This window comes from Anguilla anguilla, chromosome 18 (assembly GCF_013347855.1).
Source record: "Anguilla anguilla isolate fAngAng1 chromosome 18, fAngAng1.pri, whole genome shotgun sequence".
NCBI classification, from domain to species: Eukaryota; Metazoa; Chordata; class Actinopteri; order Anguilliformes; family Anguillidae; genus Anguilla; species Anguilla anguilla.
This window is the reverse complement of record NC_049218.1, coordinates 16,263,811-16,276,231: the sequence shown is the minus strand read 5'-3', so window position 1 is coordinate 16,276,231 and position 12,421 is coordinate 16,263,811. Positions and strand designations below refer to the sequence as shown.

The 12,421-nt window shown below is 38.9% G+C and overlaps 1 protein-coding gene across 3 annotated transcripts in view; it reads left to right on the top strand.

The window, feature by feature from the left end:
* The window catches only part of csmd1a (CUB and Sushi multiple domains 1a), a 500,723-nt gene that overhangs the window by 359,316 nt on the left and 128,986 nt on the right, over positions 1 to 12,421 (top strand). For all 3 annotated transcript variants that reach the window (XM_035400756.1, XM_035400757.1, XM_035400759.1), the window contains exon 10: positions 421 to 542. In XM_035400756.1, the coding sequence (XP_035256647.1) occupies positions 421 to 542 (122 nt within the window). The remainder of the gene's footprint in view (positions 1 to 420; positions 543 to 12,421) is intronic.

Sequence of the window (12,421 nt, the reverse complement as noted above, 5' to 3'; positions counted from 1 at the left end):
GGTGGACTGGATCAGAGTTTTGGGGGTGTGCGGTAGTGCATGGCGCAGTTCCTTTTTAACGGCTTTACGGATCTGAAAAATGCCACCGCCACAAACTGGTCTCAGTGGAGAGGCAGTCATGCACCAGCGATACCAGAGTCTTTCCTAGGAGGCGATTAGGAAAGAAAGATACGTTGAGTAGGTTGTGGAGGCATCCACACATACATGCCTCTATAGTGATGCATGCCTCTTTCTTTTTCTGAAACTCAACATGGAACGGCCATTTTGGAATGGCCAATCAATGGTCATAATTATTTTAAATGATGCTAGAAATTATGTCTTACTTATTATGCATTATGTTTTTTTGTGTGCATAAAAAAGTAATAAAGTCATGAAGTAATAATGAAATGATTAATATATTTATTTTGTCTATTTTAACAGCAAGAACATGTGGCTCTAATTTAAGAGGACCAAAGGGATTCATCACATCTCCAAATTACCCTGTCCAGTATGAGAATAATGCCCACTGTGTCTGGGTAATAACTGCTGCTGACCCTGCAAAAGTGAGTTATTTTCATTCTAATTAATCCTGTAGTATTTTGGAAAATAGGCCTTGCTTGCTTCTATCATTGTTTGTTTCTGTATAATTTGTGGGCCATGTGAATCCCTCTTGTCAGTCACAGGAAACTGATGACCAGTCTCTTTGAAAAACATAATTGGAACTGAAATAATGTGCTGTCATATTCAAGTAATAGGGGTGATATACCTTCTGACATACATACTTTCTTATTTCATAGTTCACGTGTTAGGGGGTAGTTAATTAATGACTCAAAAACGACTTATTTATTTGGATTCATCTTGACTTGCTTATTGTCATATATCTTCTTCAGCAGGACCGCAGCAATGCTAATACAGAAGAATGTTGTCAGCACCCTGGTGATGTCTATCTTATATCTCATAAGCCATATCGTATCGTATCATATCAGAACCTGAGCCAGAGGGAATAGAGGGAACTGTGCCCTGACGAAGGCCCATTTTCAGTCTGCCCTAATATTAAAATGTAGCACATTAGGAGAATTATAAACCCGAAGGCTTGTTTATTTGTTCCGGCGGTGAACTTGAACCACAAAATTTAAAAAAAGCTGGATGTATTTCTGTTTGTGTTCCTGTCAAATTTCCTTTCACAGGACCTTTCATCTCTCATCCACATCCATGGCTAGTTAATCAGAGGAAATTAAGAGGTGTAATTTATTTTCCATGAGATGACAGTCTTTCAGTACAGAGAAGAAAGTTGTTGTTCTTAGAGAAATGGCTTCTGTTAGGTCAATAATATTTTGAAGCATTTATCATTGATCTGTTCTGAGATTATTTATGGAAAATGCATAACCATGTACCTTGCTGAAATAGTAAAACAGTCATTTAGAAGATATGTATTTATTTATGTTCTTGCCAGTGCTTATTGTGGACTGGCCACCGTCCTGCCCCCTCTGCCCGTCATGCGATATGAGAATTTATTGTATTATGTGAGTGTTTGCTGGCAGTGGCTTTGTTTTCGGGTAAGCAGGCATTCATTTCATTTTTCCATAAAGAGCAGCTAAGCACTTTCTCACTGCTAAGGAAACTGTTTTTCCATTGCTAATGTTGGCTAGAAATAGCTTCAGTCTACAGGAAGCAACAGAATAATATTTCAATCAAATAGCTGCTGCAATCATTTTAGGGCCCACTTCCTTAACACGATGGCATGGTCTTTTGCATGTTAAAATGTAAAATGCATTAAAAAAACACGTTGCAAATAGATAAGCACACAGTGATCACCCAACACTTGAACTGCAAAGCCCTGTATAAGTGACAGCTGCCTATTTAAACCTTCCTCAACATTTTTCTTGTGAATTTTTTTTTGTTTGTTTTTGTGAAAGAGTGAACCAGTGAGCTTGTTTCTGTTCACTTTCCTTGTTTCGCAGGGCACAGCACTTGGAATCTATTATTTTCTTTTATCTTGCCTGTATCTAGCCCCAGCCTATTCCCTGAATCTGTCTAATTTCCTTGTCAAATGCTGTGTTGAAATGCATAGAACTTTTTGCGGCTTAAGAGCTTTAGGTTAAAAAAACAAACAAAACAAAAAAAAAAACACAGTAATCTTTGACATTTCATGTATTTGTTCATATTGATCTTTGACTTTGAGTAAACAATGCTAGCGTGAACTCTGCTTGTCAGACAGTGCCTCTCCACTGAACTCCATTTTTGAGAAATAGCATCCCAGCTTTCTAATATAAAAATCTTAGGGTCATAGGCAGAAATATATGGTGTGACAGAGCTTTGCTTCTCCCATATCTCAGCACAGTGAATATCCAAACGGGATGGCAACATCATAATTATATGCCTTAAAGGCTTTGTCACACGATAAAGGCGACTAATTATTCTTAATGTAATAAGGTTTTGTTAAGGAAAAGGTCCATTTCAACTTTTTTTATTCTGGCATGCGGTTCCTGTTAAAGCAGCATGGTGTCAAAACAAAGAGGAGGGTGTTGAGTCTATTCACTTGCAGCTTAAACAGTAGACCTGACAGCAGGTTTCAGTCATGGTGACTGCTCTGATTACAGCTGTGATACGGCTATGGACCACAACACCCTGCCTGCAGCCATTTGTTTGTTGTCTGAACATTTCGGTAATAACCCATTTTCCGTTCAGTGGAAATGTGCATTACATTCTGGTGAATATGTAGTCATTACGTGAAATATGTCAGCTATAGTTTTGGTCGTGTTTGTGCCGTTGATGTGTCTGAGATGCATGCAGAAGCCTTGTGCTGAATTATTCTCCATCGTTAAACTCAACCTTCCCTGCAACTTGTGTAATCATTTTGAATCCGGATGTAAATAACAAATGAAAATAGTCTAGTAAAAAACAATAATAAAATCCATCAGTGCGTCTTTAACTGACAGATATCTTTGCAAAACTATTTTCTCATGAAAATTATCCTGGCAAAGCTTATTTGTACCCAGGAATTGTCCCACATTTATAATGTTTTTTGTCCCACATTGTCCCACATTTAGAAGTATTCCCATAGTTTGAAGTGGTCTGTCACCTCTAATGTTTTGTTGGCAGCCTCATTATTTCAAACATGACTCCTTATCAAATAACAGCTCTATTTTTTTCTCTTGTTGAAAAAAAGCATATCTATGGTTTCATTGAATCCAATGATAACTAATATTTAAGTTAGAAGGACTCTTCATATGTAACAAAACCCTTTGAATGAACATATTTTAAATAAAAAGGAATTCATGAAGGGACTGACTTACTGGAAAACTAAGTTGCTGTTGAAAGTATGCAGTGGTGGGGACACTGTGTTGTAGGAAACACCAAGTTTGTGATAACATGTTAAAAGTCAAACTAATTGACCCATTGTGGCCAGAAAACAATCCCATTCATCACAAAGAGCAGGTGCCCTTTCAAAATTCCTATCATGGTTTTCTCAGCCTGCACCAACTAGCCCCTAGTTTATTTGGCTCAATGACTCCCTTCATTTCCACGGCTGTTCTGATACATAATACTGGAGGTGAGGTTGAAGAGAGTTTCCATCATGGACTGCGAAGTGCTTTGCTATCATGAGATGAAAATTCTAAGCAGAGTTAAGCCATTATTATTAGGTCTGCCAGGTTGGTACCTTCACTCCACTCCTCTGAACTGATGAAGGAACAACTTGAACATCTCTACTGCATCGATTGACACCAAACTGTAATCCGGCAAAAATTATAACCCATAGGCATTTTCTACAATACAAACATGCTGTTCTCAGAGGAACTAATGGAGTCAGACGTTTGCAAAGGCTGAACCTTAAATGTCACAGACAATTAACTCCATGCCCTTTGGCTAAGCCCCATTATTCATCACTTCAGGGGAAACATAGTCAACCAGATAACTTTGCTCCCGGGCTGTCTTATCCTATTATCGCCAAACCTGGGCCTTTTCTGGGACCTTCCCTCTCATCAATACCTCTCAGACACACACCAGCCCCTTGGTTTGCCCTTGCAAAGAAAACAATGCCATTTTACTGAACTACAAATACAATGAAAATTGTTTTGTTAAAAAAATGGATGATGAACTTGCCTATACACAACAATCTTGCTGAACTGTTTTCCTTTATAACTTGAACATTTCACTGCTGCGATGCAGTAGATAAATATAGCATAATAGAATAGGCTACCCTGATTATCCAGTACTACTCTACTTTTTTAAATGCTTAGTACAGTGTTCCAATACTGGAAATAATACCATCACTTCATTTTCATGGAGGAACAAGGGATACATATCCCCATCCTGTGTGTAATTTATGCAAGCAAAAAATATGTGTACTATTCATGTCCAGGGCCTCAACATAAAATCTGACAGAACAGTTAGAGATAAATTAGAAGCTTGAGTTTCCAATTAGCACTAGCTAGCTAGTGAGCTGAGTAGAAATGAGGAAAGGGGAGAGAAGTAAAGGCCTTAGAAGAGAGGGTAGCAGGTGACAGCCAGTTGGGGGTATTCCATGAGACTGGAGGTGGAGAAGTCCCTCAGGAAGACCAGGTCCAGCTGTTTCCCTCCTGCATGCATTGGGGAGGTCAGGCATGTGGGAGCAGAGGGAAAATTTCAGGTGACTGGGGGCTCCTCAGCAGAATGTTGAAGTGTCCCAGCATTACCATGGGGAATCAGCTGAGAAGGGTGCCCCAAGAGACAAGGTGGCTTGTAAACAACAACAATGAAAGTTTTAGATGTGTCAGTCACAGCGACAGCATGCAATTCAAATGAAGAGATAGAGGTATGAGAGAGGGGAATAGCAGAATATTTACAGAATGGAGAGTAGGAAAGCAGTTATTCCATGGCTTTGTGGGGGGGTTGGGGGGGTGTTAGGGAGTGGGCAGTGGAGACGTCTGCCAGGGTTGCAGTGTTGTCAGGGGCGATCCAGGTTTCCCTCATGAAGAGGACCTGGAGGAAGAGCAGGTAAGCACAGACTGTAATGAAGTCAGCCTTCCAGGCGTGAAACTGACAGTTCCACAGTCCTCCTGTGACAGATTTTGGCTGAGGGCAGGGAACGGTAGATCAAGGTGGAAATAAAGCCAAGAGAGTCTGTGGCATGGGTTTGTGTCCCATTTGAGATGAAGACAGAAATTGGAAGGAGAGAAGCGGTGTTGTGACTCTGAGGTGCTCTTTCTTGCCCTCAGTAGTCCCACAGGTAGACTACCGTCTTCTGTCCAACCGCAACATTGTCTGAGCAAGGCTGACAGTACAGCTGTTGGTCATTTACAAACACTTGCACATTAAATCATTGCATGCTTTCATAACTTCATTGTATTATATCTGGTATAATTCTGAGCTGATAGTCCTCTCAGTCATGACTTACTTGCTTTGGACACGTCTAAACCAAATTGTTCAATACGAGAGTTTTCCGTACATAGTGTCCCTCAACTGTCCTCAACCACTTGTCTTGTATGTTATTCTTGATTTTGCTTCAGGAGGCTCCCCTGTCACTGAAGGACTCTGTTCTTACAATGACAGGATATTCTGAACCCTGGCCAAAGATTGAGTTTTAAAACTGGGAATACTGTCACTTTCAAATAATGTTTGATCTTCTTTTAACTTCAAGGCAATAAATATATAATTTCCTCATCAAATATATGATTTATGTTCTCTGAAAGAAAAATTGCAAAAGTGGTCCTGGAGTGGAACTACAGAATGATTGTGAGTGCTTTTCTAGTTTGTGATTCTCCTTGGTGAAACTGTCCTCGATACTTCCTTTGATAAATTGGTGTTCAGAGAAAATGGTATTTAACAGTAATTTAGTATAATGAATATCCAGAACAATACTGTGTGCTGACAGATTAGAAGAGGAATGCGGGTTCAATTCAAGAGTTTAGTCTCAGCAAGAAATTAGGACTTTGAATAAAGTTAATCTCAACATAGAATATAATAGGGCATGTGTATAAAACTGGTTATAAATTAAGTTCTTTATCTGCCTGGTGACAGGTGAAATCATGATGCATGTGACCTGTGAACTACAAGCGCATGTTTGCACTCTTCACATATTATTATCGAGAGGACTATTCAACTTGCTGGTTAACTTGAGTCTTATTTAAACTAAATTATTTTTTTATTTTTTAGTATCCTGCATTAAGTTTTGTTAAATTGCTAAACTATATTTTAAATGATTTTAATAATGCTCTTGAAGGCGAAGTGCTTAAAAATTGTTTTTAAATCCCACTGTCTCTTTGTTAGCCCCTACTGTTCGGATGCACTTTACAGAAAAGGATATTGCAAGCTAAGTGCTGAGTGTACTTAGTGGGATTGCCCAGAAAATATGGACATTGTTGGCTTTGTTACAGGAAGACCTGAGCATAAATCTTAAAAGTGTGTTTCAAATGCACTATGCGTCATCCATTGTCATTACTAAGAAATAAAGAAGCAGAGGCAAATGTGGATATTGCAAAATTGCATTTTTATCTTCTGTGTTTATAAGGCTTTTTATGTAAGCATTTAAATAACATTGACTGTTGTAACACTGCGTTGTATACTTTCAAAGTACATTGCCCTCAGTAGTCGCTCAAGAGTTCTAGCAATTTTTTGATGAGTTTGATCTGAAACCCTGAAGGGTGAGCATTTCAAATCTAAACTTGAGCTTCACACAAGAAATGTAATGCGCCGTCACATCTGCTGTCACTGAAATTTATGAAACAAGCAATGTGTGAAAGCTAATCATTTCTCCACAGATTATACTTTATGTTCCATGAGTTAAAAAGAGGGTAAACAAGCACTGACTTGTGTCGTGGTGATGATTACAAATTGTTAATCTATATAGCACTTTATAGTACTTTTTTTTTCAATGGAGGCTACTTGATCTTTTTAGTAAAGGCATTCTCAAAGGATTCAGAGAGTTCAAAGCAGAGCATTATAATTATGTAATTAATAAAATACCAATGTATACATTAGCATACAAATGACATTGCAGTGGCATAATGGAAAATTGGAAATGCCATAAATATAACATGGATATTAAGAGAAAGAAGTCACATTTTAAAGGTGAACTCGATTTGTACAGTAAATGGCTGCTTCATGCACATCCGTTACAGCCCTGAACTGATATTAGGGCCAGTGCATTGAAATAAACACTAATAAATCCTTCTGTAAATTGAATACGTCTTTAAGAAGTGATGCCTAAAGGGAAACTAAGCCCTTCAAAGACACGGGCAGTTACTAATTGGATACAGTGCGTTCTGTGGCAGCAATAGGCTGTATAATATGTGAAGTACTTTTCATTTTCATTTAGTGGCCTCTGAAATTTTGTCACACTGTCCTAATTTTATCCACAGCCAGTCTAAATGCTCCAGGTAGTGTGAAAGAATCTGGTGGCTTTTGGTTCATAGTTTCATTTTCTCTCTTTCCTGAAGGTATTTAAGTGTTTAGACCAGAAAAGGGCCAATGAAAGTGTGGGCTGGGTGCTGGGCTAATACAAAAACTAAAACACACCGGCACTCTTCTGATAAGACCGAACACCCCTGGTTCAGACCATGTTACTGATTGGGAGGAAATGCAATTTTTTCCCCAAAATATATGAGAATAATATTAAAAATACATCCAAGTAAATGTGCTAAAGCAACGCTGAAATGTGGGAAATGAGAAACTCCATAGTTTTCACTTTATGCCAGCATTGCAAGTGTTCATTATTTCCACAAATTTGCAAATAGACATCCTCAACACTACAGGCCTTAACTTTGTCTGCGGGTTTAAATCAAAATGGCTGTCTGCATCTAATTGCCTTCTTCTAAGGCAGTGGTGACCAGCCCTGTTCCTAGAGATGTACCGTCCTGTAGCTTTTTATTCTAACTCTTGACAAAGAACACCTCATTTAACAGCTAGACATCTTGTTGAGCTGCTAAAACTAGGGCTGAAATGAGAACCTACAGAGTGGTAAATCCCCAGGAACAGGATTGGTTACCGGTGTTCTAAGGCATCATTAAAGCCGAGTTTCTTGTTTCTGCTGGATGTTTTCATAACCTTTATATTAATTAATGATGTCCCATGTTAATAGAAACTTTTTATTAATAATAATAATAATAATAATAATAATAATAATAATAATAATAATAATAATAAGAATAATAATGATGATGATGATGATGATGACGATTATTATTATTATTATTATTATAACTTATTAATAATAAGTGCTTATTTGAGAAAGATCCAGGCCTGGACACAGTCTACTTTTGTCCTGAGCTTTGACTTGACATTTTTTTCATATTGGTGATGGCTGACCTTGCTAAACAACTTCAAGCATTAATGCATCTCTGAATTTGCGAGTCAGACAGATGTGACTGAATCCAAGCCCTGGAGTGCTCACCCTCTTGGGATTACATACTGGTTCTCACATCTCAAGCCTAAATTCAACATTTATAAAACAATGCAGGAATACAGAACAGGGAATAAACAATGAAAATGTAAAAAAAAGAAAGAAAACATCCCCCCCCTCCACTCTGTGTACCTATATACTTGCTGAAACATTCATGGCTTGTATTTGCCTGGGATAAAAAAAAGTGCATAAAAATTTGTGCTTGAGCTCTGTGAAAAGAGCGTTTAAAAGAGCTGGCGCCTGAGGACTGCAGCAGGAATAAAAACACTCATCCCTCCTGGGACTGACTGCTCTGCGTCCTGCTCCTGACTTGTTTATGTTGTTGCTATCTTTTTCATTCTTTTAAAAAAAAATCAACCTGAGAGGTTCAGAGAGCATTGGGGAAATCGCTGACGAAGTAACTGTCCAATACATGGTTATGGTTTGTGGCTGTTGTTGCTATTCTGCAGTCCTGTATATTTGAACCATTTTGGTTTCTGGGCCTCAGGCTTATGGTCTCCACCTAATTGGAAAGGATTCTCTAACTCACAGTGTTGCATTTGATGGCTGTTGTGTAGGCTTGTCACGATGTTCGGTTTAACCGGTGGTATACAGTGGATGGCCCTCCACTGGTGAAATTATCTCCACACCATCAATACCGGTGTTTTGTTATTACAATTTTAAAAGAAAAGAAAAAGTAAAACATATTTAAACTTGCATTTGCAGAGCTTCAACGTCAATGTATTTAAATGAATATAAATACATTATAAGGTGTCTTTATCACTGATCAATGAAAGCAATAAAAGAGTTGGTGCTGGGAACTATTGAAAAAACCTGCACTGGCACTGCAGATAGGTCTTCACTTCACATAGCACAAGCAGTTGCCTAGCAGAGTTTTATATTAAGCCGCGTTTCCACCGCAGGAACTTTACCCCGGAACTAGGAACCTTTTGAGGAACTCGGTTTCGACCGCAAGAACTAGGGTCTAAATTAAGTTCCGGGGACTTTATTTTACCCCCAAAAAAGTCCCTGCTCGGGGGGTAGTACGTTCCAAAAGTACCGGAACCTTTGGGGTGGGATGCAAGCGCTGAAAATTTCTGATTGGTTGACTACTTGCAGTGTTTTATTTCAACCGCCATTTTTAAAAATCTGCAGCCGCAAACCGATTTATTTTCATAATAACTTCAAATCAAACTTGTATGTTATGTGGCGCAGTAGCCTACTTTTGGTTATAGCCTGCCAACGTCTTGGAATTATAACGTGTGCTCTTCTGTTCTTTTCTTGCTTTATTATTGTTTTATAAAATGCTAAGCATTCGTGCTGGGACAGCATATTACGTACCAAAACATTCAAACGGTTTAATTCGGTTGCTGAATATTTTCTTCCAGATTTTCTTTGTTAGCCCGTTGTAATTGACTCAAAACGTTTGATACAGTTATGTGATACAGCAAACTGGAAATCACTTTCCGCACTTTTTGTCAGGGTAAAATAACAGGTTAATTCTAGTAATCGTCCCTTTTGCTTTTTCAGACTGCCGTAATTTTACTCTGCCATTCTTCAATTCCACAAAAAGACCAGGAAGACTATGGACTAATTTATGGTGCATGGTTCGCATCTGGAGGGCACACTTCGCTGCTCGGCTAGCAGTAACTTTGAAAGAAAGCAAATGGTGGCTGTAGCACTGCTAATTTAAATTTTCACGCAAGTCTGAGTTTTCGTTCTATTCTTGTCATTTTGCGATTAGCCTATATGGAAATGACGATGAGAAAGTAATCAATTCAACAGCGAAATGTTTACAACGTGTGCATGTTTTCTGCTGTTGTTGCCAGTTATTTGGGGAATGTGAATGCATTCTGTCGCCTCGGATGTCAAGACATGAAAGTGAATGTTTGCATAAAAACATAATGAATGTGTTTGAGAGGATATATAAAACAGTTACAATCTGACTATTGGCCTGTTATATCCTATTTGTTGCATAACAACGGTCCAAGTTCAACTACCAACGACAGTTTTGCTTGACAACGGTAAAATATGCCCAAACGGCCGCGGAAGAATATTTCAATTTCAGGTGATTAAATCGATAAAAATCAATAAATACAAAAGTAACCATATATAGTCATTGTTGGTAACCCGTTGTATATAAGTGGAATAAACCCCTCCTGGCTGTCCCGGTTATTAGAAAATAATGTAGGCTACTTTGGTGGTAGTATGGGGTTACAGAAGAAATCATAGGACAGATGGACCAACGACAACGTTGATTTTTCATACGTCAGTGGGCTAATTTGCCTAATCTTCGCGGGACTTTAGACTGCGGTGGAAACGCAGACAACAATGGGCTGAAGGAACCGTTTAGTTCCTTGAAAAGTAGTTCCTGGGTACTTTTGGTGGAAACGCGGCTTTAGATTGTAGGCCTATTGTGTACTAATCATTGACTATATGGAAGTAGCCTAAGCCTGATAGCTTAAGCCCACTTGACCATTCCTGAAGCTGCTGGTAGTGGATGAAATTATACGTTTCTAGGTCTTTAGATTAAACAAGCAGATGTGTGACAAGGTAGATAATTTGATTCCCCACTTGGGGGTGCTATACCAAAGAAAAAAAAAGCTGTAAAAAGGCAAATTACTCTGGAATGAAAGCAGATATTTCAACCAAACATGTTATGGACCATTGCAAATATTACTACTAAAGGATACTAGCTACCAAACAATGCAGCCTTGGTGTCAGCCACACACATTGTGACCTCGGAAACACATTCATCCTCTCTGACAAGCCTATTGTTATTCTTCAGTCGCTGGGAGTTCTTCAGTGAATAAATTTTAAAAAAAATGTTTAATATGTAATATTGTCTGATTTCTTAAATATTTTTTTCTTTGTATTTTTCTTTGTATAAGCAATTGAATAATTTTAGATAATTCAATCCCATTTACTATTTATCTCAATGAATTCTATTTGGCTTTTCTTCAGTATTTTTTATTTTTTAGGTACAACATTTTATAAAGCTGTACAATAAGTGATTTGAGTACAGTACCATGCAAACAGTTTGGATGATTTGACTATGTTATGCAATATTACAACTGAGTTAAATCATTTTGCAGGCAGCAAACCGAAAATCCCAAGATCACTAGGTGCAGTTTGTAATTTCCAGTTGTGGCCCCTGAGTCCTCAGTATGGCACATGCACTTGTGCACCAGGATCACTGAGCTGAAGCATATGACCTCCAGTGCACTTGCCTAAGAGTCAGCAGCCCTCACACACTGCTACCTTTGGGGTTTCAATAAACTTTATTTTAAAAGTGTATAAAAATATGGCCTTCCCGAGTACTGAAGATCTGTGCAGCTGAGCTTGCTCTGGCTTTCTACTGGCTTTAAAAAAAATCCATCTGTTCCCTACTGTCCCTGTACTCTGGTAAAGCTCCACCACAGTGCCTGTGCCCAAATGCCCCCATCCATCTGAGCCCAACCCCTTTAGACCAGTGGCATTAACGTCCACAGCAATGCGGGTCTGGAGAGGCTTGTGCTGGGCAGAATCCGGCCAAACTGCACTCTCTGGAATTCACTTACAAGGCCAGCAGGGGGCACAGAGGATGCTGTGGCCTGTCTAATCCAAAACTCCTTGAGCAAATGGACTCCCTGGGAAACATTGCTAACACACTCTTCATAGAATTCAGCTCCACTTTTAACACAATACAATGATACAAGATCCCAAAACACAGAGTCCACAATGTACAGCCCCATCCCATGCACTGGATCCACAGCTTTCTAGATAACAGACCTCAGTCTCTCAAAGTTATGAGCACCTTGTCATCACCAGTCATCACAAATACAGGTGCTCCACAAGGATTTGTCCTCAGTCCCTCCAAATATACACTGTACACAAATGACTGCCAAAGCCCATCTCCCTCCAACATTTATTTTAAATACTTTGATGACAGCTGACAGATATTAGCTCCCTCTACTCACTCACTGCCTATCAAAACACAATGACTATTTTTTCCAAACGGTGCTGGGACAATTTCCTGCAACTTAATGTCAGAATAACAAAGGAAAACACCATCAGCCCCCATCCACAGTCTGAGCCACCACC